This window comes from Hyla sarda, chromosome 2 (assembly GCF_029499605.1).
Source record: "Hyla sarda isolate aHylSar1 chromosome 2, aHylSar1.hap1, whole genome shotgun sequence".
Taxonomy (NCBI): Eukaryota; Metazoa; Chordata; class Amphibia; order Anura; family Hylidae; genus Hyla; species Hyla sarda.
In genome coordinates, this window is record NC_079190.1 from 61,221,350 (window position 1) to 61,248,604 (window position 27,255).

General features: G+C 43.7%; 1 protein-coding gene across 1 annotated transcript in view; it reads left to right on the forward strand.

Moving 5' to 3' along the window:
* KL (klotho) overlaps window positions 1-27,255 on the forward strand; it is a 56,489-nt gene that overhangs the window by 25,108 nt on the left and 4,126 nt on the right. Inside the window, 3 exon segments of the mRNA XM_056561897.1 lie at window positions 15,321-15,831; window positions 19,594-19,862; window positions 24,440-25,550. Of these exon segments, the coding sequence (XP_056417872.1) occupies window positions 15,321-15,831; window positions 19,594-19,862; window positions 24,440-25,550 (1,891 nt within the window).

The following is a 27,255-nucleotide window of genomic DNA, read 5'->3' on the forward strand; positions in this document are numbered from 1 at the left end:
GGGGACGAACCTCATATAGTAACCCTCCATTCCTAGGAACGACTTCACCTGTCGGATAGTGACAGGTCGGGGCCAATTCCGGATGGCCTCTATTTTGTTTACCTGGGGTTTGACAACTCCACGCCCAATGACATACCCCAGGTATTGGGTTTCTTCCAACCCTATAGCACATTTTTTGGGGTTAGCAGTTAACCCAGCCTTTCTATGGGAGTCTACCACAGCCTGCACTTTTGGAATGTGACTTTCCCAGTCTGTACTGTGAATAATGATATCGTCCAGATAGGCTGAGGCATACCGACGATGTGACCTGAGTACAATATCCATTAGCCTTTGAAACATAGCGGGAGCGCCATGTAAACCCAAGGGTGACACCTTGTACTGTAATAAACCTTCTTGTGTGACAAAGGCTGTTTTCTCTTTGGTAGCCTTCGTCAAGGTTACCTGCCAGTACCCTTTTGTGAGGTCCACAACAGAAAAATACCGAGCCTGTCCTAGCCTTTCAATAAGCTCATCAACTCTGGGCCCGGGATATGCATCAAACTTGGAAATAACATTAAGATTGTGGAAATCGTTATAGAACCGCAACATACCGTCTGGCTTGGGTATCGGACTGGCCCACTCACTTTTTGACGTCTCGATGACATCCGATTTTAACATCTGATGTACTTCTTCCCAGATGGCTTGTCACCGTGAATCAGGTACCGAGTTTCAATCGTATTTTAACCTGGGATTCAGGGACAATGTCATGGCGGATGACAGAAGTAAGTCCAGGAAGGTCTGAGAACACATTGGTGTTCCTACTGACGAACTCCCTGGCCTCCTGAGTCTGTGCCGAAGAAAGGCTGTCAGCAATTTCACTGTGGCAGACTTCCTTCGTACCAGACTGAGCGATGGGAAACTCCACCCTTAACACACCTGGCCGGGGGCTGTCATCCACACTAGTCTCCCTATCTTTCCAAGGTTTCAACAAGTTTACATGGTACACTTGCTCTGGCTTCCTCCGCTCAGGCTGGTGTACCCTGTACGTCACCTTCCCTACCTTTTCGATCACTTCGTAGGGGCCTTGCCACCTAGCCAGAAACTTACTATCGACCATTGGTACCAGAACCAAAACCCAATCCCCCGGGTTAAAATTCCGAACCCGAGCCTCCATATGTTCCCTAACCCAGAGCAACACTGTTTCCATCCGTTCCTGCAACTGAGTGACATACTCAACTACACTTTTGTGCGGCGTGGGCTTTTGTTCCGAAGCCTCTTCGGCTATGTCTAACAAACCACGTGGATGTCTGCCGTACAGCAGTTCAAAGGATGAGAACCCAGTAGGGGCCTTGGGCACTTCTCGCTCTGCGAACATGAGATAGGGCAGCAAAAGATCCCAATTCTTTACATCTCTAGCCACCACCCGCTTTAACATATTTTTAATGTTTGGTTAAACCTTTCTACCAGGCCGTCCATCTGTGGGTGGTACACGGAGGTCCATAGCTGTTTTAACTGCAGTAACTTACTGAGCTCTTTCATTACTTTTGACATAAACGGGGTGCCTGGGTCACTCAACACTAGACTTGTGCACTAGAAAAAATTTCGTTTCGGTTCATTTTTTCGTTTTGGAAAAAATTTCCGGTTCGGTAATATATTCGGGTTTGATTTTTCGGATACATTCGGTATTCGGGTACATTCGGTAAATCTTTTTATTCTTTTTCGGACTTTTTCGGGACCATAGGAGAGCGGCCGCCGCATCCATACATTATACAGGAGCATCACAGTGGGTGTCAGGAGTGATGCCCGCAGTGATCTTTCCTTTACTACAAGTACTACTACTCCCAACATGGAGTACACTCTGCTCCATGCTAGGAGCTGTAGTACCTGCTTTAATAGACAGATCGCAGCGGGTGTCAGAAGTTACACTCGCTGCGATATGTCTATTAATGCAGGTACTACAGCTCCCAGCATGGAGCAGAGTGTGCTCCATGTTGGGAGTATTAGTACCTGCAGTAAGGGACAGATCCCAGTGGATGTCACTCCTCCTGACACCCGCTGCGATCCTCCTGATGTGAATGTCGGGATCAGCTGTTCTCAAGGCTACAGAGCTGGGAGAACAGCTGACGCTGAGCCGTAGGTATACATCGTATATCTACTGCCCAGCAAGAACTTACAGTGAGCCTGTATACAGTATACACATGGCTGGCTCCCTTAACAACTTGCTGAGCTGTGCGCTATGCGCAAGCCCAGCAAAGAAAGGTTAACCCTTTGGGCGGTATACACTACATACAGCTATCTATAGATAGCTGTATATAGTGTATACAGAAGACGAAGTCCGCTTACCGGGCAGGTCCGTGTTACTCTGCCCCCTAGCGATTACGGGGCGGAGCTACTGAAGGGAACAAGGCTAGCTAATCTGAAGCTCTGTTCACATTGTCCGTTTTGTATAATGTGAACAGACTCTTCTGGCAGTGTCTACCCAGACAGGAGACTCCAGCTGTTGCTAAACTACAACTCCCAGCATGCCCAGACAGCCAAAGGCTGTCTGAGTATGTTGGGAGTTGTAGTTTTGCACCAATTGGTGGCTCCCTGTTTGGGTAGACATTGCATCATGGGTGCTCTCCCCAGCGGACAGCGCCAAAAATGTCATAACCAATTTTTTGTGTTTTTTTTTCTTCTCGTTTCAGATCCGTGTATGCAGAGGATTACTGTGGATTCGATGGATTACGGCAGATTATTTTTTTTTCTTTTAATAAAATGGTTAACGGGCTGTGGGGGAGTGTTTTTTTAAATAAAATAATTTTTCCAATGTGTTGTGTTTTTTTTTTTTTATTGAATTTTCAGGGTTAGTAGTGGAAGCTGGTCTTATTGACTGAATCCATTACTAAGCCAGGGCTTAGTGCTAACCCCAATTATTACCACCGCCACAGGGGTGCCGGGAAGAGCCGCTACCAACAGGCCCGGAGCATCAAAAATGGCGCTCCTGGGCCTAGGCGGTAGCAGGCTGACGTTATTTAAGCTAGGGAGGGCCAATAACAATGGTCCTCGCCCACCCTGGTAACGTCAAGCTGTTGCTGTTTGGTTGGTATTGTGCTGAGAATGAAAATACGGGGAACCCTATGCATTTTTTTATTTAAATAAATAAATAAAAAAACGCATAGGGTTCCCCTTATTTTCATTCTCAGCACAATACCAACCAAACAGCAACAGCCTGACGTTACCAGGGTGGGCGAGGACCATTGTTACTGGCCCTCCCCAACCTAAATAATGCCAGCCTGTTACCGCCTAGGCCAAGGAACGCCATTCTTGAGGCTCCGAGCCTGTTGGTACCGGCTCTTCCCGGCACCCCTGTGGCGGTGGGTACCGGGGTAATAATTGGGGGTTAGCAATGAATTCAGTCAATAAGACAGCTTCCACTACTAAGCCTGAAAATTCAATAAAAAAAAAACACAACACATTGGAAACATTATTTTATTTAAAAAAAACACCCCCCCACAGCCCTCATTAACCATTTTATTTAAAGAAAAAAAAATCCGCCGTCATCCATCGAATCCGCAGTAATCCTCTGCATACGCGCATCTGAAACGAGAAGAAAAAAAAACACAAAAAATTGCCTTTGGCTGTCTGGGCATGCTGGGAGTTGTAGTTTAGCAACAGCTGGAGTCTCCCTGTCTGGGTAGACACAACCAGAAGGGTCTGTTCACATTATACAAAACGGACTTTGTGAACAGAGCTTCAGATTAACTAGCCTTGTTCCCTTCAGTAGCTCCGCCCCTAATGACTTCATCACTAGGGGGCGGAGCTACATGGACCTGCCCGGTACTCGAGGGAAATAAGCGGACTTCGTCTTCTGTATACACTATATACAGCTGTCTATAGATAGCTGTATTTAGTGTATACCACCCAAAGGGTTAACCTATACTCTCCAGCAGTGTAAGTTAACTCTTTCCTTGCTGGGCTTGCGCATAGCGCACAGCTCAGCAAGGGGTTAAAGGAGTACTCCGGTGCACACTTTTTTCATGTTATGCTGTCCGGACTGAAAAATAAAAGAAAACACACTTTATCTTACCTGCCAACGAGCCCCCGGAGCTCCGGTACAGGTGTTCGGTCCCCGGGCTGTATTCTTCTTACTTCCGGTTAGCCCGGCACGTCACACGGAGCTTCAGCCTATCACTGGCCGAGGCGGGACATTGCTGCTGCCGGTGATAGGCTGAAGCTCCGTGTGATGTGCCGGGCTAACGGGAAGTAAGAAGAATACATCCCGGCGACCGAACACCTTTACCGGAGCTCCGAGGGCTCGTTGGCAGGTAAGATAAAGTGTGTTTTCTTTTATTTTGCAGCCCGGACGGGATAACATGAAAAAAGTGTGCACCGGAGTACTCCTTTAAGTGAGCCAGCAATGTGTATACTGTATACACATTGCAGGCTCACGGTAAGTTCTTGCTGGGCAGTAGATATACGATGTATACCTACGGCTCAGCGTCAGCTGTTCTCCCAGCTCTGTAGCCCTGAGAACAGCTGATCCCGACATTCACATCAGGAGGATCGCAGCGGGTGTCAGGAGGAGTGACAGCTGGGATCTGTCCCTTACTGCAGGTACTAATACTCCTAACATGGAGCACACTCTGCTCCATGCTGGGAGCTGTAGTACCTGCATTAATAGACATATCGCAGCCAGTGTAACTTCTGACACCCGCTGCGATCTGTCTATTAATGCAGGTACTACAGCTCCCAGCATGGAGCAGAGTGTACTCCATGTTGGGAGTAGTAGTACTTGTAGTAAAGGAAAGATCACTGCGGGTATCACTCCTGACACCCGCGTTGATGCTCCTGTATAATGTATGGATGCGGCGGCCGCTCGCCTATGGTCCCCTGCACGCCGTATATATACACATGTTCCTATTTCTCACAGAGAGCTGTGATTGGCTGGAACCATCTGGCCAATCACAGCTTTGCGGGAAATATGAATATGTGTACATATACGTGAGTGCAGGGGACCATAGAAGAGCTGCCGCCGCATCTATACATTATACAAGAGGATCGCAACGAACCCTGGCGATCTGTCAATTAGTACAGGTAAGTACTACTCCCATCATGGAACAGTGTGTTCCATGCTGGGAGTAGTAGTACTGCCAAAAAAATGTTTTTAAAAAAAGTGAAAAACACGCACACTATACTTTTTTTATTATTGTCGGCTACATTTTTAGTGCTTTACCCGCTCACATAAATTTATCCCTGTTTAAAAATTAATAAACATAGTTACATAGTTAGTACGGTCGAAAAAAGACATATGTCCATCAAGTTCAACCAGGGAATTAAGGGGTAGGGGTGTGGCGCGATATTGGGGAAGGGATGAGATTTTATATTTCTTCATAAGCATTAATCTTATTTTGTTCCAGGAATGTATCTAATCCTGTTTTAAAGCTGTTAATTGTTCCTGCTGTGACCAGTTCCTGAGGTAGACTGTTCCATAAGTTCACAGTTCTCATGGTAAAGAAGGCGTGTCGCCCCTTGAGACTAAACTTTTTCTTCTCCAGACGGAGGGAGTGCCCCCTCGTCCTTTGGGGGGGTTTAACCTGGAACAGTTTTTCTCCATATTTTTTGTATGGGCCATTAATATACTTATATACGTTTATCATATCCCCCCTTAAACGTCTCTTCTCAAGACTAAACAATTGTAACTCCTTTAATCGCTCCTCATAGCTAAGATGTTCCATGCCCCATATTAGTTTAGTCGCGCGTCTCTGCACCCTTTCCAACTCCGCAGTGTCCCTTTTATGGACAGGTGCCCAAAACTGAACAGCATATTCCAGGTGAGGCCGTACCAATGCTTTACAAAGGGGGAGTATTATGTCCCTGTCCCTTGAGTCCATGCCTCTTTTTATACATGACAATATCCTGCCGGCTTTGGAAGCAGCAGCCTGACATTGCATGCTATTCTGTAGTCTGTGATCTACAAGTACACCCAGATCCTTCTCTACCAGTGACTCTGCCAGTTTAATCCCCCCTAAGGCATACGATGCATGCAGGTTATTAGTACCCAGATGCATAACTTTACATTTATCCACATTGAACCTCATTTGCCAAGTGGAGGCCCAGACACTTAGTCTATCCAAGTCATCTTGTAACTTATGCACATCCTCTATAGACTGTACTGTGCTACAAAGCTTGGTGTCATCTGCAAAGATAGAAACAGAGCTGTTAATACCATCCTCTATATCATTAATAAAGAAATTAAACAACAGCGGGCCCAGTACAGAACCTTGGGGTACACCACTAATAACCGGGGACCAATCAGAGTACGAATCATTGACCACCACTCTCTGGGTACGATCCATGAGCCAGTGTTCAATCCAGTTACAAACTAAAATTTCCAAACCCAAAGACCTTAACTTACCTGTCAGACGTCTGTGAGGGACAGTATCAAATGCTTTAGCAAAATCCAGAAACACTATATCCACAGCCATTCCTCTGTCAAGGCTTCTACTCACCTCTTCATAAAAGCAAATTAGATTGGTTTGACAACTTCTATCCTTAGTAAACCCATGCTGGCTATCACTTATAATACAATTATCCCCTATGTATTCCTGTATGTAATCCCTTATAAGTCCTTCAAACAATTTACCCACAATGCACGTTAAACTTACCGGTCTATAGTTTCCTGGGGAAGAACTAGAGCCCTTTTTGAAGATTGGCACCACATTCGCCTTGCGCCAGTCCCTTGGCACAATACCAGACACCAGAGAATCTCTAAATATCATGAACAGGGGTACAGATATTACTGAACTTACCTCTCTAAGAACTCTTGGGTGTAGTCCATCCGGTCCTGGGGATTTGCTTACATTTATATCACTTAACTTACCTTGTACCATCTCTACATTAAGCCAGTTCAGTACATTACATGATGTGTTACCAGCACTGACCTGGCCAATGTCAGCTCCTTCTTCCATAGTGTATACAGAACTAAAGAACCCATTCAGTAGCTCCGCCTTCTCTTGATCGCCTGTGACAACCTCCCCATTATCATTATTAAGGGGTCCTACATGCTCTGTCCTTGGTTTTTTTGCATTTATATGTCTAAAAAAATATTTAGGATTAGTTTTGCTTTCTTTGGCCACCTGTCTCTCGTTTAGAATTTTTGCTGTTTTTATTACATTTTTTACAGATTTTATTAAGCTCTTTGTACTGTTTAAATGTTATAGCTGACCCATCAGATTTGTATTTTTTGAAGGCTATTTTTTTGTTGTTTATTGCTCTTTTAACATCATGTGTCAGCCATGTAGGATTTAGTTTTAATCGTTTATATTTGTTCCCCTTTGGTATATATTTAGCTGTATAGTTATTTAGAGTTGATTTAAAGATGTCCCATTTACCTTCTGTATCAGTATTTGAGAACACCTCCCCCCAGTCTATGTCCTGTAGTGCAGATCTCAGCCCAGGGAAATTTGCCTTTTTAAAGTTATATGTTTTTGCCTTCCCCGCCTGTCTTTGTTTTCTACATTTTAAGTCAAAAGTAACTATATTGTGGTCGCTATTCCCAAGGTTTTCCCGCACAGTTACATTACCAACCAGCTCTGCGTTGTTGGAAATGATCAGATCCAACAAGGCATCACTTCTTGTTGGGTCCTCCACAAACTGGCCCATAAAATTATCCTGCAATAAATTTAGGAATTGTCGCCCCTTTGTAGTTTTAGCCAACCCCGGACCCCAATCTATATCTGGATAGTTAAAATCTCCCATTATTACCACTGTACCTGCCCGGGCGGCCCTCTCTATTTGTTTATGAAGCTGAACTTCTATCTCTTCAGTGATATTAGGGGGTCTGTAGATTACCCCAAATATTATTTTTTCAGTATTTCCCTCCTTTTGTAATTCTACCCACAGTGATTCCACATCCTCAGAATCATCACACACTATGGCATCGTTCACACTGACTTTCATACCACTTCTTACATACAGACAGACTCCACCACCTTTTCTGTTCATTCTATCCTTGCGAAACAATGTAAACCCCTGCAGATTGACAGCCCAGTCATGCGAGGAGTCCAGCCATGTCTCAGTGACCCCAACTATATCAATATGTTCCTCCAGTATCAAGGCCTCAAGCTCCCCCATTTTATTTGCTAGGCTTCTGGCATTTGTGAACATACACTTTACATTTCCATCCTTTATGTTACTGGGGTTAATGGGATTCAAGGGTGTAAGTTTTATTTTCCTATGAAGCTTATTCCTATTAACTATTCTAACCCCTCCCTCCGCTCCACCCCCAGGTACATTTATAATTCCCACCTCTCTATCTACACTATCTTCCCCCTCTTTGCTGTAGGTTCCCTCCCCCCAAGTCCCTAGTTTAAACACTCCTCCACCCTTCTAGCCATCTTCTCCCCAAGCAAAGCTGCACCCTCCCCATTGAGGTGCAGCCCGTCCCTACGGTAGAGCCGGTAACCGACAGCGAAGTCAGCCCAGTTCTCCATGAACCCAAACCCTTCCTTCCTACACCAGCTTCTGAGCCACTTGTTTACCTCCCTGATCTCCCGCTGCCTCTCTGGTGCGGCTCGTGGTACTGGTAGTATTTCAGAAAAGACTACCTTGGAGGTCCTTGCCTTAAGCTTGCGGCCTAAGTCCCTGAAATCATTTTTAAGGACACTCCACCTACCTCTTACTTTGTCATTGGTGCCAATATGTACCATGACTGCTGGGTCCTCTCCAGCCCCGCCCAACAACCTGTCAACCCGATCCGCGATGTGCCGAACTCGTGCGCCAGGCAGACAACACACTGTTCGGCGATCCCGGTCTTTGTGACAGATTGCCCTGTCTGTCCCCCTAATAATTGAGTCCCCCACCACTAGTACCTGTCTGGCCTGCCCTGTACTCCTCCCTCCCTCCTTACTGGAGCAGACACCCCCCTGGCGGTCAGAGGTGGTATCCTGCTGCAGTTCTCCTAGCTCTGTAATGGCATCCCCCTCATCTGCCAAGCGGGCAAACTTGTTGGGGTGTGCCAGTTCAGGACTAGCCTCCCTGACACTTTTTCCCCTACCCCTCTTTCTAACTGTCATAATAAAAAGATACATTTTGTTAGATTCAATTGTTTCCATCACTACTGTATCTTTTTTATTATTTTTTTGTTATTAGAATGAATTATTTACGTTTGTTTACGGATAAGGAATGCATTCGTTATTTACAGCATGCATTCGGTAAATAACTAATGCAATTGTTACTTTGCTATTCGTATTATCATGGCTATTCGGGAATGTTCAAAATATGTTTTCGTGCATTCGGATCGGTCCGAATGCCCAAAAACGGTAAAATTCGGTAAATTAGACATTCGTGCCGAACCGAATTGCACATGTCTACTCAACACCTTTAGGTAAGCCCAATCAGGAAAACATCTCCATTAGCACCTTAGCTATGAGTTTGGCCTAGGTGTGTCGCAGAGGTAGCGCCTCTGGATACCGAGTCGCGTGGTCTAGGACTACCAGGATGTGTTGTTGCCCCCTAGCGGATTTCGGCTTTTTGAATTTTCAGATACGATCTGTTCAAACGGGACCTTGATAATTGGGAGGGAGACCAGGGGACTACTGTAATGTGGCTGAGGGCTAGTTATTTGGCATGTTGGACAAGACTCACAATACCTTTCGATCTCTTTATATACACTGGGCCAGTAAAAGCGCTACAAAATTCAGTCCTGCGTCTTCTGCTGGTCCAGGTGCCCCCCTAGAACATGTTGAAGGGCTAACTGTAACACCAGCCTCTGATATGCTTTAGGCACCACCAATTGTTCCACATTCTCACCCTGAACCTGGGTTACCCGGTACAGCATCCCTTGATGGATCACAAAACGGGGGTATACAGTCTTAGCTCCTGGTTGTAGTGGTGCACCTTCTACAATTAATACATTTTCCCAGGCCCGAGATAGAGTTCGGTCCTAGTGCTATGCTGTACCAAAATTTTCTCCCGAAACATTGAGGTCTGCCAACTCTGGCCCTGACGGCAGTTCCTCCAGATCTCCTACCATAACGCTCAGTGGAATCGATACCTCCTCTTCCACCGTAGTGGTGGTCACCCCAAATGCTGGTGCTTCTGACTCAGGTTCCCAAGGTCCCAGGGTCACCCCTGAATAAGGCCAGTCTATTGGGGATACCTCTGCTTTGTGGGCCTGGGAATTCTTGTCTGGGGCCACAAAGACACGAACCCTGGAAAGTCTCTCCCAATTATCATTTCATACGGTAGCTTTGTGGCAATGGCCACCTCATGAGTCCACTTGCCGGCCACTGTGGACAAAGTCCCTAGGACGGTGGGATAGTCCTTTGAATCCCCGTGAATACACAGGACCGCACCAGATCAGACCTCACCAAAGTAACCATGTTGCCGGAGTCCAACAGTGCTACCACCACAGTATCTCCCACCTTCACCCGACAGAGGTGACCATAGTCCATTGTTTCGGGATACCTGTGGCACACAGTCTTTGGGCATACATGGAGGGGCGGTGGGCAAAGTTAATGTCCATGGGTTCTCCCTGGTGGGGACAATTGGCCCTGACATATCCCGGCATCTGACACCCCCAACACAACAGCGGGGTGGGGTCTTTATGGAACACCTCCCGGGGGAACTTTAGGGCTTACCAACCACCTGGGCAAGGGGGGGGCACCTCCTGGGTTTAACAGCCCCTCCTGTAGTTTCCTGGTGGCCTTGTATCATTCCACCAGGTCTACCATCCCCAGTGCATTGCTAGGAGATGCCTGGCCAATCCAGCTCTGAAGGAAGTAAGGCAGAGCCCTCCAGAACATATCGGCCAGGAGACGGTCCAGCATGGCAGTGGGACTCAACACCTCCAGCTGCAGCCATTTTTGAAGGCGTTGCAATTGGTCGTACTCCCACTGGCATTCCCACTGGGCCCAAACCCACACATTTACTCCCAGTCTGGCCAGGATCTCACCCTTGACAACGTCATAGTTGGCAGCCTGGTCGTCGGGCAAGTCAAAGTACGCCTGCTGGAATCCAGATGACAGGAACAGAGCGATGACCTCAGCTCACTGGTCTCGGGGTAACATCTCCCTCACGGCCACTTTTTCATAGACCGCTAGGTAGGTCTCGACATCATCCAAAGGGGGTCATCTTGGGCATCGCCATCCGAACTGCTCTCCTGGTGTCAGGGGTGGTTCGGGTCGTCACTGTGGCTTGTAGTGCCATTATGTGCTGCAATAGTAGCTGGTTAGTCTCCTGCTGAGGCTTGTTGGACTGCTGTTGTTGCTTGGTGGACTCCTGCTGTTGCCTGTTGGTCTCCCGCTGTTGCAAGTTGGCCTCCATGTGCGCTTTTATAACAGCCTCCATTTTGGCAACACTGCGGTCACTGGAACACTGCCTTGCCTTCACTCTCTGGAGAAAACACTCTTGCTGTACTGTCAGTCACTTGTCAGCAGGATTGTTGCCCCTAGCAACAACTCCAATGGGTTAACAGTGTGCTGCAATTCAATCGATGACCTCACTGCGGTGCCCGCATCCTCTACCAAATGTGATGACTCGCTCTTGTAGACTGGTGTGTTTGCAGTATAGAGGCACGGAAACAGGACTTTTAAACTCAAAGATCAGTGTTTTATTCACACTTGGCAAACAACAAACAGTCTTTAAATGCAGAACAACGGAAAATTTAACAAAAGTCCACCTGTATTCCTTAGGTGTTTGTTCACACCTCAGCCCATGCCATGTGGCATCAAGCAAATCCTTTCCAAGCCTCCAGGCAGTCTGCTGACCAGCTTTAAAACTCTCAGGGAAGATCTTTACACTCAGCTCTCTCTGGCAGTGTGAGCTGCAACTAACCAATCCCCCTCAGCTGTTGAGGCAGCCTAGCTTTAAGGCCAACAAAAGATGGCCTGGATTGTGGAGAATAGTCCCCACCCTACACTTGACCATTCCCAGTAAGAGCCGTCCTGGATTGGCCTTCCAGCCATACTACGGGCCACAGTGTCAGACTGCATCGCAGCACAGACACTGAATAAATACCAGCTCTTACTTCACCAAGGCCTGATCGACCGTCTTATCCTTTCACCTTCTCACAATATATATATATATATATATATATATATATATATATATATATACATATATAATCTTGTGGTTTAGGTTCTTAATGTGAATGTGTCTTGTTGTCTTATCTGTAAAGGGTTAATCAGTAAGGAATCCCTTTGGCTTATACCAACACACTATTTCCTTGATAAATTAGTTGTGGCCAAGTGGTCCTTGTAATGACTACATACTGGGTGTCTACATACTTGCATTTCATTTCTTTCTTTCCAGGGGAGTGTTGAATTTCTTTATTTTGGCTTTTTGCTGGCAAGTTTTATATGGAGAAGATATCATTTGCTTATTTTTTGTTGTTGTTTTTGGGGTTATTTTTCTACTGTTGTTGTTTCCCATGCAGTTTTTCACAAATCATCAAAAGGCACAAGCTTCTGCATACATTTTGCTAAAAAAGAAATCCACCCCTTTATCATTAGGCTGAGTGTGTATAAACTTTGCCTGGTCAGAGGTGAAGTACAGATGCAAATAATTTTGCGCAATTTAAATAAAAAAAATGTTTACACTTTAAATCACTCAATAACATATACTAATGGGAAACCACACTACTAAGAGGAGAGACATCTAAATAATTTGCTAGCTAATACATATCACAAATTCTGCACAAACCTTTTAGACCATCAATTAACATATTTTTCCACCCAATATTTGCAATTTTACCTTTGATATTTCTCCCCTATGTGTCTGAAACAGGACAGCAGTACTTATTTTATATATCTACTTTGTTTTTCTTTCCTTTGTCTATTTTCCCATGTCTTTATAGTGATGTAGTAACTTCCCTTTCTGCTTCTTGGCACTCATTGCTTGTGTTTGCGAAAAGGTTGTCGGTACAAATCGAATAACACTATCTGACCGTTCTAATAATGTTCTTCGAAGTCGCTGGACCGCAGAGACTGGAGCTTTCACTTTGTCGAGACAAAAGGTTAAAGTCATAATGTCGAGTGGCTTGTTTTTAACACATAAAATTTCCAGAAATATGGCATTTTACCAGATAAGATGCCCTTTGAACATTATCCTTGTGCAAGGTTGAATTTGACCATGTTCTGAACTCTCTTTAATATGAGTTAATTTTATACTTTGCTCTCATGAAATCTCTTTGACTAAAACGCATAAAATGCAATTTGTAAGCATGAGGTCATGCAAAAAATAATCCTCCCCCCATGTTTTACATTGCAGCTCAGTTTGTTCACAACTGCTGTTACGTTGGCATGTTGGCAAATATGTGCCTACTGAAAAAACTACTTATTAGTGCTGGTGCCCAAATGTCCATCTTCTTGGCTGATCACTAAAGACAGGTACTAAAAGTAGGAAAAGGAGCCATATGATAGAACAGTAACAGATGTGTGTTGTTGTTTGCCATAAGGCTGGCAATAGGGGTACCTCTATGAATATTGTCAGACCTATTTTGTAAATGTGTAGAGGAAATATTCCGATTAGGCCTCAGGCATGACAAAATTTGCCTTGGCATGATGTGCAAGCCATATGCACCCATCCTTTATTACTTTATATGATTTGGACAGTGTGTATGGGGGAGGGTCGCTTTCTTCCTGTCAGTCAGCATCGGAATAAAAAGATAAAGGGGATTGCTCCGCTTTGCAATAGTTGCCATTTCGTGCTATGCTAGTGCTTCAACTGGCCCTTCTGTGCAAGTTGAAGCACTAGTATAGCGAGAAACGGCAACCCTCACCCAGTGGAGCAATCCCATTCCATGTCTGTCCGTACACGGGAACACGCTCCGGGGACTGATTACAAACGGGGTGCCACGTGCATGATCCCGCGGGTCCCCAGTGGCGGGACTCCCACAATCAGACATCTTATCCCCTATCCTTTGGATAGGGAATAAGATGTCTAAGCGCCGGAGAACCCCTTTAAAGCCGAGAAATTTTCCTGTCGGGATCTGCTTTGGAAGAAAAAAGGTCAGAGGAAATCCCAAGTCAATTATCGATCAAATGTAGAAATGGTACAGACCGATAATTTTGATAGCAGGTTATAATTTTCTTTTCAGTTTAGTCCGTTAGCAACAGAGATTAAAAATTCCATCTCACGCAACTGGTTTTTATTAAAAAATGATACTGATCTCTCTCCTATCACAAAAAATAGACCCTTAGCAGCTTTTAAAAGATGCAAGAACATCAGGGATGTCTTAGTTAAAAGCAAGTTTGTTGAAAAACGTGATGAGCGTTGGCTCAGTAAATCCATCTCCCTTGGCAACCATCGGTGCGGTACTTGTAAGTGGTGCAATTTTTTGTGCACTGACAAGTACCTGAAAAGGTTAAATTTAAAAATGTTTTTTTTTTTGCTGCAGAACCACCTTCATTGTCTATGGTATTAAATGTACCTGCCAGAGGTTTTATATCGGGTGTACAATTCGCCCCATGAACGTTCGGTTCCGGGAGCATGTACACTCGATTAAAATTCTTGAAGGGCTCCCCCGTTTAATCAGCCATATACAAGAAGCACATAATATTGACCCTAAATCACTGTCATTCTTTGGGTTGGAACGGGTTAGACTAAAAGAAGGCATGGACAGATGGAGATTCCTTCTGCAGCAAGAAGCGAGATGGATCATCCACACTCAAGCAGAAGGAAATTTGGGTCTTAACGATAGGCTGGATTTCAGTGTCTTCATATGACCATTCAGTGCTCTTCTTGTGAGTCCTCTTGTACATAGTTATTATAGTTTACTATTACGGTTGTGTTTTTAATTGTTTTTAATGCACTGTTTTTGTAAATGCCTCACCTCACCTACGTCATGAGCGTTGAGTATTTATCTGCTCTGACAGGTGAGGTAGGAGTGATCTGATGAAACGCTGAGAGAGGCGTGAAATGGCTGTTACCTCTTTCTGGCATCCCGGCTTTTAATCCTGCACTTTGTAACATGTTGCTCCGAATAAAATAAAGACAAGTGGTTTACCTGACCTGTGGAGAGTGCCCTCCGGTTTTCTTCGCCTCTACAAGTTATAGTGTGACTATACACACAGGACAGCTTATCCTTTAAAAGTTATTTGAAATGTTAAGCATACGTTAGGGTTCAAAAATTATACTGAAATTGTAATGTTAAATGTGTTTTATAAAACTGTAAAGTAAAGGCTTCTTATTGTAATTATTAGTTTTGCTCCTATACTGATAAGTCAATGCTGATGTACAAATGTTAACATTCACTTTGTATGGCATGTTTAGCTATGAATTACCGTCCCTTTGGATATAGGTTTGTGAGCTATGTTGCAAACTGTAATTGTAATTGTATATCTGTTTTTCTTTAATAGGCTCATGCTCGTGTATGGCATCTTTACGACACAGAATTCCGTCCCCTACAAAAAGGTCAAGTGTCTATAGCGCTGGCTTCTCATTGGATAGACCCAGTAAATGTGACGCAACACTGCATCCAGGAATCTAGGAAATCCCTTGATTTTGTCTTGGGATGGTTTGCTAGGCCAATATTTATTGATGGTGACTATCCTCCATCTATGAAGCACAACCTATCTTCCCTTCTGCCTGAGTTTACTGAAGAGGAGAAAAGGTTCAATAAAGGAACAGCTGACTTTTTTGCTCTTTCCTTTGGGCCCATATTGAGTTTTCAAATGCTGGACCCAGATATGAAGTTCAGACAGATGGAATCCTTATCTCTGAGGATGCTTCTTTACTGGATAAGCACAGAGTACAACCAAGTACCAATATTTATTGTAGAGAACAGCTGGCTTATTGCAGCCTTTACCAAGCGGGAAGATGCAAAGTATATGTATTATCTGAAGACGTTTGTCATGGAGACTTTAAAGGGTATGTTAAATGTAGACAGAAAAATTGACATTTTCAATGTTTAAGGCTCCATTAACGATAGTGGCCCTCATTTACTATTCTAAACCCGACCTCTTTTGTCGGGTTTTTTTGGCGCAGCTTTGTCTGCGCCATGTCGCAGACATCGTGCGCCAGTCTGCGACACGATGCAACATTTTTTCCCGACGGACCCGATGTGGATTCTCCCAAACCCGAAAAAGGGGCGTAACCCGACATTTCTTAGCTTTCCCACGTATTTATTAAGGTTTCCAACTCGAATTTGTTGAATTGTTGTGGATTTTTTCCCGACAGCTCAGAGGAGTTGGAAACCAAAACCAACAAAACCCACGTGCGACAAACAGGATGCGACATAATAATAAATACCAGGGGAAAAAAGCAGTCGGGTAAGAAAGCAAGATAGACTTACAACCCGATTTTCTTAGTAAGTATCATTGCTTTTGATGCACTAGCCATGGCACCACTGAAAAATAGTGATGCATGATGCTCTATTCATACCACCAACTACTGAGAATGGACTCTATGGAGATATATAAATCATAGACTCGGTACATATAGCAACCACCCCTTGGGGTCCCAAACAGTAGTGGGTATGTATGTTTGCGAGATAGGTAGTTATTAGGTAGGTAGGTCATTCCAGTTGGTGGACAGATTTCCTTAGTAGGTAGTTTCCACCATTATGTAGGTTCCCCATATTAGGTAGGTAGATTTCCCTGGTAGGTGGGCCTCCTTGTAGGAAGGCCCTGTAGGTTTCTCCACCATTTAGTTAGCCCCCCTGTAGGTAGTATCCCTACCTATTGGTAGTAAATCTCTTTCTGAAAGTGCCCCCGGTAGGTTGTATTCCCCATGTAGGCATCCCCCCTGTAGGTAGTTTCCTTATCTGCAATAAGAAAACACACCCTTCCCTCTTCCTGCTCCCAGCACCCACACAGTCCACTCCCCACTCTAATGGCACATGGTGAGATCACATGTGCACCAGGGTGCAGAGGAAGAGAGTGGCCTCTTGTGACTGCAAAGATCCAATCCAATTTCCTCCAATGTAGGCAGAGTCAGAGAGGCGCGTGAAACCAAGGTAAGAGTAAAACTTCAACTTTATTCCCATAATGCAACGTGTTTCGCGGGGGTTCCGCTTCATCAGGCATGAGAACTAGAACACGGTGTGCAGTTTATATAGGGAGAATCCTTAACCCTTTCAAGAGGGAGAAGGGTTAACCCTTTACAGTTTAGACTTAGACTGATATTAATTGTATATAGAATGGTGGCTGGAACTCTACACTTTATGCACTCTGATCCATGGTTGTACTTGGACGCAATACAACCCTTCCTGGTAAGCACATATCTACATTCTGCGTTACCTATACACTTTGCGGTATCACACTACGGAGCGCTTCCTGCTCTGTAGTGTGTTTTTTTTATTCTTGTGACTGCAGGCATAATGCTGCCAGCGGCCACAAGAGCAGTGTGAGCAACCAATGGCTCTTCACTCAAGCTGAGTCCCACATTTATCTGTAAATGTGTCATTATGATGCACTTATACTTAAAGTACTATCATTTAAAAAAACATTTGACATGCTGTCCAACCCTGGTAAACCCTGTCAATAAGCCTTAATAACAGATATGGGTAGGGGCTATCCTTATAAAAGGGTTGGTTACTTTTTAACTACTTTTATTAAACCTGCAGTAACATGAATGATAGATAACTTAGTGGTCATTCCTTATTATAGTTCTCACCTGTTCTGCATAATAAGGAGACTCCACCCCCTCAATCCACTGCCTTTCTTTCCTTGCCAGATGGCTTATTTGACTATAACATGGGGCCCTATGGGGGAGCATGTGATCCTGCCGTCAGCCCCCTCCATAGGCACGCACTGTGCGCAAGAAACAAGAGCAGGACAGAAGAGAAGGCTGAGTGACATTGTATGGTTACATGCTCCTCCATAGGGCGCCATGTTATGAACAGATAAACTGGCAAATAATTCATTTTACTGCATAGGATAAAACACTTCATCTGCACTACATTAAACTTTATTTTCAGCATCTTAAAATAGCCTCATAGGACTAAGGATTGTGCGATCCGAAACGCAAAAGATCCATTTGTTTTCATGCCCCCGTTCCATTTTTATCTGGGACTGCAAGCTTAATATAGCTATTTTAAGAAGCAGAAAATAAAGCTGAAGTTTCATGGAGTTCTGGCGGACAAAGTGTTTTTTCCTATGTTGCCTGGAGTTTGAGCTGTGCACCATGCCCTAGTTGAGCTGAATTCACTCTGGACTTACTTTACTGCATGTTAAATTAAAGTAGATAAAAAGTGGCCAACCCTTGGGATGCAATGGGCTGTCATGTTTTCTGAAAACTAGGCAAAAATACAGCAGTTTTGCTGCAATTTTGGAAAATTGCAGTAAAAACATGACCGTAAAGCAATGTATCGCTGTATGTGACATCACTACAGTGCTCAGGATGGACCAAAATACCTCCCACGCATTACGGAACGCTTACTGTTTCCTTCATCAGAGATGGTATTCCGTTGGTCCAGTGGGTCTCTAATCCTTGCAGACTATTGCCCTCCCTATTAAAGTGAAAGATGTACAACGAACACTTAAAGGGTTACTCCGCTCCCCAGCATCCGCAAAATTCCACCTCGCCCCGGAAGATTGAGTTCCTGAATTCCTGAGTTCCTGTGTGCGGGCTTCCGTGTTCACGCCCGCCCCCTCGTTACGTCACGCCCCTTCATATGATGTCATGTCCCGCCCCCTCAATGCAAATCTATGGGAGGGGGCGTGGCGGCCGTCGCGACTCCTTCCCATAGACCTTTATTGAGGGGGTAGGCCGTGACGTCACGAGGGGGCAGGCCTGAACACGGAAGCCCACACACAGCGTCCAGGAACTCAATGCTCTGGTGTGAGGTGGAATTTTGAGGACGCTGGGGAACGGAGTAACCCTTTAAGGTAAAAACATACAATACAAAGTAACATTCAGTTTTTTCGTTCTTGAGATAAAATGATGCACGTATTTACCCTCAGATTATAGAAACTCTTCTGCAGAACATTGCACTTATTAAAGACTCAAACAGCGCTGTTGATTTATATTAATCTACTGGATACTTGTTAAAGGGGTACTCTGCCCCTAGACATCTTATCCCCTATCTAAAGGATAGGGGATAAGATGTCTGATCATGGGGGTACCGCCGCTGGGACTCCCGCGATCTCTGTGCAGCACCCGGCGTTCATTTAGAATGCTGGATGCCGGCAGCAGGGGTAGTGATGTCACGGCCACACCCCTCATGACGATACGCCTCCTCAATGCAAGTCTATGGGAGGGGGTGTGACGGCCGTCACGCCCCCTCCCATAGATTTGCATTGAGGGTTGTGTGACCTTGACGTCACGACCCCCGCCACCCACTCCAAGTGTTCGGGACAAAACATTCCAAACACTGGGGCAGCGGAGTACCCCTTTAAAGTGGTGAACAGGGTCCCACTCCTTTAGCATAAAGCTGCAGCATAGAGCAACAGTATCAAATAACCACAATATTCCAATTTCTCTGCCGGTGTCCCATACTGTAACATTTACTATTGTTATGGCAGAACAAATAATAGAAGTGGGAAAATCTAACTTAAAAGTCCACCTTATACTGTTTGTTTGGGAATACATTGTTTTAAAATATGGTAATACTTTTATGTATCAAAAATACCTGTAAAACTAAGTAGTGAATATTGTTCAGATGACATTTCCTCTCTGATTCCCTTTCAGCAATCAGAATAGACGGAGTGAACGTCATTGGGTACACCGCCTGGTCTCTTATGGACGGTTTTGAGTGGCACAGAGAGTACAAGATCCGACGTGGATTATTTTATGTCGATTTTGCAAGCCAGAACAAAAAACTAATGCCCAAATCTTCAGCTTTATTCTATCAGCAACTTATTAAAAAGAATGGATTCCCTCCGCTGCAAGAGAATCAACCTGCCCAAGGAACATTTCCATGTAGCTTTGCTTGGGGAGTTACTGCTTCCACAATACAGGTATTAGAGATGACATTTTTGTATTAGTAATGATAGTTTTAGTGTGTTTGAATATAGCGGTTTTACTTTCTTAAAGAAGATCAGCGGTATATAACACTTATCTCCTGTACGGGGTCCAGGCATTGCCGCGGCTCTGCGCGACTAATGCGCGTGTCTTCGTAATGACCCCCCTCCCACAGCTCTATGGTAGAGTCTGGGATGCACGAACGCTGCATCTCTGACCTCGGCCATAGAGATACATGGAGACAGAATGGTAAATGAAAAAGAATCTTCAGCTCACCTCTCCTTGGTCTTGTTCTGATCCGAGCCTGGCCCAGCTTCATACGTGACAGTAAATAAAGATAGATGATCCAGCAATTCCTTTAAAACTTCAATGCTTTATTCCAAACAATTAAAAGTGGCAGGAGATGCACACATCACATCACTAGCCGGTAACACACTCCAAACTTCCATTTGTAGCCTTGCGGCGCAATCATCGGGCGCTGTAGTTTTGCACATGGCCATCTCCATCATGGGAGGTACGTAATCATTTTGCGACCTATATGTATAAGTAGTGGCGGGATTGACAGCCATTGACAGCATCATCCCGTAGTCCACCATCAGGACTGCGGGGTATTGAGGGACCTGCTGCTCCTTATGGCTGGCATTACCGTGGTCATGATAAGTATATCTCCGGTGTGTGCCATTACACACCTGGATCGTTTTTTATTTGCACATGAACCAATGTTCTTTATGCATTTTGTCCCACTGTAATGAGACTTGGCATTTGATATATCATGATACCGGTGTGATTATGGATTTAAAATACTAGTCCAGGTGCATTATATGGGAACCTTGTATAGTACACTGTGCCCCACTGTATTGTGACACTGCACTGGAGATTATATGATATTGGTGTGATTTAGTATTAAGAGTATTACACCAGGTGCACTGTATTGGCACCTTATGCGCTGATCTATTTCTATGTCCATATTGCCATGCTGTGTGGGTACATATATTAGCAGCGCTTTATCAGGTTGCTGTTGCTGATATCAAAGAACAATACCATTCGGGTGACATAGCCCATGGCCTTATTATTGACTTTTATTGTCATTTTTTACATTTTATCTGAATCTTGTAAATATGGTTTTCTGGTTCCCTGATGAACCCGTGCTTTGATTAGACAGGGGAAACGCGTTGGAACATGTGACCAGTGTGTTATCAGATTATTGTATATATTTTGGTTATTGACACTGTGCCACCAGTGTGACAGGACTAGGTGACTTATAGGTCACATCTGCTTTTCTACACTGTCTTTACATTTTTTATTTTTTACCCTCACCTTATATCAGGTAAGGGAACGTCACCGTGGTTGAGTCCACCCTGTTAAGGAAGTGAGCACCTCAAAAGGCATGGACAGTGGGAGAGGGAGGCCTAGAATTAGAGAGCACTTCCTCTATTTTCATCTTTGCATCCTGATTGGAGAACCATTGCAGCAACTTTATTGAGTGGTTCTATGCACTCTATATACATCTTCATTAGGACCTTCCCTCCCTATTCGTACCATCATCATTAACACTACACGTGTTCCTGTCCAGTCACCTAGTGGCGTAAGTTGTTTTCTTGTATATTTTGTTTGTTGTTGGTGGCGTGCATACACTTATGTGATGTACTGTGTTTTGGCTTTATCCAGTACATATTTAAGGTTACGTTTTAGCCCATTACTGTGGCAATAGTGAGGTCTTTTTTTTCCATCTGGTGATTTCGTTTGGAATAAAGCATTGAAGTTTTAAAGGAATTGCTGGATCATCTATCTTCACTTACTGATACATGGAGACAGACGTATCAGTAAATAAGAGCAGTGGCAGAGCCGGGGCCCCATACAGGAGATTGCGGGCCCAGCGTTTGAACACGGCAGATCTCCTTTAAACACAGAATCATAAGAAAGAAAAAGAAACATACCATATACCAATACATGTGAGGTTTTGGAACTATTAACAGATTTTTGCAAAAGGATCAGGATTATATCAGTATTTTATTATTCCTGGCCTATGTGGGCACCGTATCAAGAATTCTGAGCCCAGACTTTGAATAAGGGTCATCTCTTTCAACTGTACCAGCAGAAAGTAAGTCCTACTAGCAGCCGACTTAGGCATTTTGCTGTAGTGTACCCATGATCACCCATGGTCTTTTATGGGGCCCTAGTGTACCTCTGTATGCCAGAGATTTCACATAGAGACATACAACATCATGGCGTGCTCCTTCACATGCGTTATGGATCTTTAACATTTTTGCTTCTAAGGAGAATATTTTAGGCACAGGGGAAGATTTATGAAAACCGGTTCAGAGAAAAAGTTGCTGAGTTGCCCATAGCAACCAATCAGATCACTTCTTTCATTTTTGAAAAGGCCTCTAAACAATGAAAGAAGTGATCTGATTGGTTGCTATGGGCAACGTAGCAACATTTTCCTCTGGACAGGTATTGACAAATCTCACCCTTAGCAACATACAACATACTCCCCCTGGCAACATACAAAAAGCTGCAGTACAATCTCTGTGCTGTACACCCTCCTAAAAATGGCTTTGCAATGTGTATGAGTTCCTTAAAAAGGTGTTCCAGCTTTGAATAGCTTACCCCCCATGCGACCCCCCCCCCATGGTCAGACCTGTCCCCCTCCCCCCCAAGAGATCATACACACACATTTTTCAAAGCTGGAATACCCCTTTAGGGTACGTTCACACGTACACAGATTGGATGCACAGGATTTCAATTTAAACTAAAGAGCACAGCTTCTAATCTGCAGTTACAAATTCTGCGCATCAAATCTGCGCAGGATCCTGTAGGTGTGAACGTCCCTTAAGCTGACCTTGATAATCGAAATATAGAGACATGAGTCTACACACCATTCATAACTTTGTGTAGTGACTAAGGCCAAGATTTATCGATTTACCTGAAACCAAAACTATCTGATTTTGCCCATAACAACCAATCACATCTCAGCTTTCATTTTACTAGAGCTCGTTAACATAGAAAAGCTGAGCTGTGATTGGTTGTTATCGTCAAAAACAGGCTGGTTTCAGGCTAACTGATAAATCTGGGCCTCAGTGTTTATTATCTACATTCTAAATACACATCACTGTAAGTACATATCTTTTATTTTCTGAACAATGTTTCAGGCTTTATGCCCTTCCTCATGAAATTATAGGTGGTGACAAGTGAACGGACTTGTGTACTGGATTTGCTGCTGTAGATGGTGTACTCAAGATAAGGCTGGGTTCACACCACGTTTTTGCAATACAGTTTCCGTATCAGGTTTTTTGATAAAAAACGGATTCCTCATCTAACTAAACTGTAACAAAACGTGGGTACAAATTTTAATCCGTATACAGTTTGAAAAATGATGTCGGGTTGCATCTGTTTTTAAGAAAAAAAAAAGTATACGTTTTTAACTTTTCACTCCATTATGAATAAAGTTTCATATGTTTGATTGAAATTCCAAGAAAAAAACTGTGCAAAGTCAAAAACCATATGGTGAAAACCGTACGGAATCGTTCTGTACGGTTCCCATTGACTCCCATGTTTAAAAAAAAACATATACAGTTTAAATACGGTTTTTCACCTGGACCTAAACTGTGGTAGGCTGCGGTTTTGGGTACGGGAAAAAAACTGAAAAAACTGTACAGGATGCAAAACAGACACAACCTGATGCATCTTTTGGCATACGGTCTTCAATGGAGAGTCAATGCATATCGTTTTCAATACGGTTCCATACGGTTTTCAAATTGAAAACGTATACGGGAACTGTATTGCAAAAACGTGGTGTGAACCCAGCCTTAAAGAGTGCATGATGCTCTTCTCACAATGGATCCATCAATGATCCAACCAGATAGGATATTTTTCACTATGGTGAATGCTTATCCTGAGAAATGTTTTTCCTAGAAAGAAATGGTTGTATTTGATTTTACCACATTAACAGTATTGTATTATATATACAATATGTACAGTATCTACCTAACCTATACTGGTCATATTATTGTTTTTTGTGGCATTGTTTTGCCAATATTGATCAGGGTTCTTGGAAAGCTGGATTATTATCACAAGGTAAAAAAAGTTAAAAACTATTTTTCGTTGGGTTATAATAACAAGAAACACATTGTAAATCCATGGACCAGCACTGGTCCAAAGTCTCATTTGTATGTCCTTCACCTGGAAAAAAGAATCCATCTTGCCAGGATCTCAGACCCCATTGTTCTACCAGTAAATACAGGACTGAGGGAAATGGCAGCCGTAGGTCTTTTAACCAACACTTACCAATGTATTCATGGTAGTTGCAACAAATGTAACCTGAACAGGTGAAAGTAGATCTGGAAATGGTGACTTTATCTTCCTTGAATGTGTCTGCACATGAATTGCTAGTGTTTTATGCCTATACATGTCTTTTTGGCCAATGATGGACACAAGCCAGGAAAACTGCATGTAAAAACCATGATCATGTTTGTAGTTCTTATAGAAGCACTTCTAGAAATGTTACCTTTGCAAATATATCACATCTTCTGTTCTGTTTTACTTATATTTATATGTTTATTTTGTGTGGCAGATTGACACAATACCCGCCCAGTTCAATGACCCTAGTGTCTACGTATGGGACATGAATAAGACAAAGGGGCTTACGAAGGTGGACGGTCTGAAAATGCCAAGAAGAAAGACCCATTGTGCAGACTATGCTTCTATAAGGCTTCAAATATCTATGCTACAGTCAACACACATTGACCATTTTTACTTCTCACTGAAATGGAGTTCTATTGTTCCGCATGGGAACATTTCCCAGATCAATCACAGCATCTTACACTATTACCAGTGTTTTGTAAGTGAGCTTGTACGAGTTAACATTACACCGGTAGTTTCTTTGTGGCAGCCTATGGCCAAGCACCAAGGAATGCCTTCAAAGTTCTATAAAATGGGAGGATGGGACTATATACACACTGTTGACGCATTTGTTGAATATGCTAGGCTGTGCTTCAAAGAGCTTGGAAATTATGTGGCCATCTGGATAACCATGCACGAGCCCCCGGTGAGAAATCTAACCTCAACATCAGGGCACAACCTCCTAAAGGCCCATGCCTTAGCTTGGCATCTGTATGACAAAGAATTCCGAAAGACACAAAAAGGAAAAATTTCTCTGGCCCTGCAGGCCGATTGGGTGGAACCAGCGTCTCCTTTTTCTCGAAATGACAACAACACAAGTGAGAGGGTCTTAGAATTTGAGATCGGCCGTCTAGCAGATCCAATTTTTCTCAGTGGAGATTATCCAAAAGTAATGCGTGAATGGTTAAGCCAGAGGAACAGTCATGGAGTATTTGACTTTCATTTACCTCATTTTACAGAGAATGAAAAGAAGTTGATCAAAGGGACCTTTGATTTTTTTGCTTTAACCCATTATACTACTGAACTTGTGCACTGGGAGATGGAAGATACTGTAAGATATGATTATGGACTTGAAGTTCAGTTTATTACTGATAGTACGTTCCTACATTCCCCACACAAGTATGCTGTGGTTCCTTGGGGACTGCGTAAAATATTGAACTGGATAAAATCCAAGTATGGAGATGTCCCAATTTATGTCCTGGGAAATGGAATTGACGATGGAAAACTGGATGATAAACTGAGGATCTATTATATTCAACATTATATTAATGAAGCTTTAAAAGGTATGTTTTATTCTATTTTTTTGTTAAGTTTGAAGGCATTATCATAGTGTACGGCACCGAACAGAGTGGGGGTATGCCCTCAGGACCAGTAGAGGGCAGTTGACAATAATTGTATAGGATGTGCAACACAAGGGAGGAAGGGATGGAGAAAATAAGGGAAGGGGATATGTGGGGTAGGGGGAGGAGGAGCGGGGAGAGAACGGAAGGAAGGGTGGGGAGGAGAATGGAAAAGGATGGAGGAGAGTAAGGGTGGTTTCACACCATGTTTTGTACTTACGGTTCCTGTATACGGCTGGGAGGAGGGGGCAGGGCTTAATCGCAGCGCCCGCACCCAGCCGTATAGGGGAACCGTATTTAATGCATGTCTATGAGCCGACCGGAGTGAACCGCAGCCTCCGGTCAGCTGCGTTTTCGCCCGTATGCGGTTTCCCGACCGCAGGCAAAAACGTGGTCGACCGCGGTTCACTCCGGTCGGCTCATAGACATGCAATAAATATGGTTCCTCTATACGGCTGAGTGCGGGCGCCGCGATTAAGCCCCGCCCCCTCCTCCCAGCCGTATACGGGAACCGTAAGTACAAAACGTGGTGTGAAACCACATTAAGAGAGTGGAAAAAGGAAGGGTTGAAGGAGGGAGAAGAGACTGAAAGGAGGGATAAAGAGAAGGGGGAGAGAGGAGGGGAAGGAAATAGAAAAAAGGGGTGTATAGTAGGAAGGGAAAGGACAATTAAAAGTAGAAAGAATGGAAACAATTAGAAGGGAATTGGGGGAAAAGTGACAATTGAAGTAAAAGCGAAATAAGGTAGGGAACAGGGAGAAAAGAAGGGGAGGAAAAGAAGACAGGATGGGTAGGGGAATAAACCAGAAGGTAAAGGTGGTAGTAAAGGGGAAGGGTTAAAAACATTTGTTTAGTCTTGAGAAGAGATTTTTAAGGGGGGATATGATCAATGTATATAAGTATATAAATGACCCATACAAAAAATATGGGGAAAAACTGTTCCAGGTTAAACCCCCTCGGAGAACAAAAGGGCACTCCCTCCGTCTGGAGAAGAAAAGGTTTGGTCTCAAGGGGCGACACGCCTTCTTTACCATCAGAACTTTATGGAACAATCTACCTCAGGAACTGGTTAAAGCAAAAACAGTTGAAAGCTTTAAAACAGGGTTAGATGCATTACTAGAAAAAAATAACATTAATGCTTATGCAGAAATATAATCACATCCCTTCCCCTTCATCCCACCATACCCCTTCCCTTCAATTTCTTGGTCGGTCTTGATTGACGCATGTCTTTTTTTTTTTGACCATATTAACCATGTAACTATGAAATAAAGAATTTTTGTTATTGTGTGACTGTAACAAATAAGAAGTACCGTAAATGTAAGAACAAGGGGGCACAATCTTACATTAGCTGGGGGGAAAGATCAAAAGCAATACAATTTTAATTTTACTGTAAAAAACATAGAAAAATAGAATGTGTCGGCAGATAAGAACCATCTAGTCTACACAATATACTGAATACTATCAATAGTCCCTGGCCCTATCTTATATGAAGGATAGCCTTATGCCTATCCCATGCATGTTTAAACTCCTTCACTGTATTTGCAGCGACCACTTCTGCAGGAAGACTATTAGAGATGGACGAATCGAAGCTGTCTAAGTTGAATTTGTTCAGAATTTCATGAAAAATTTGATTCTGAACGAATCCAAA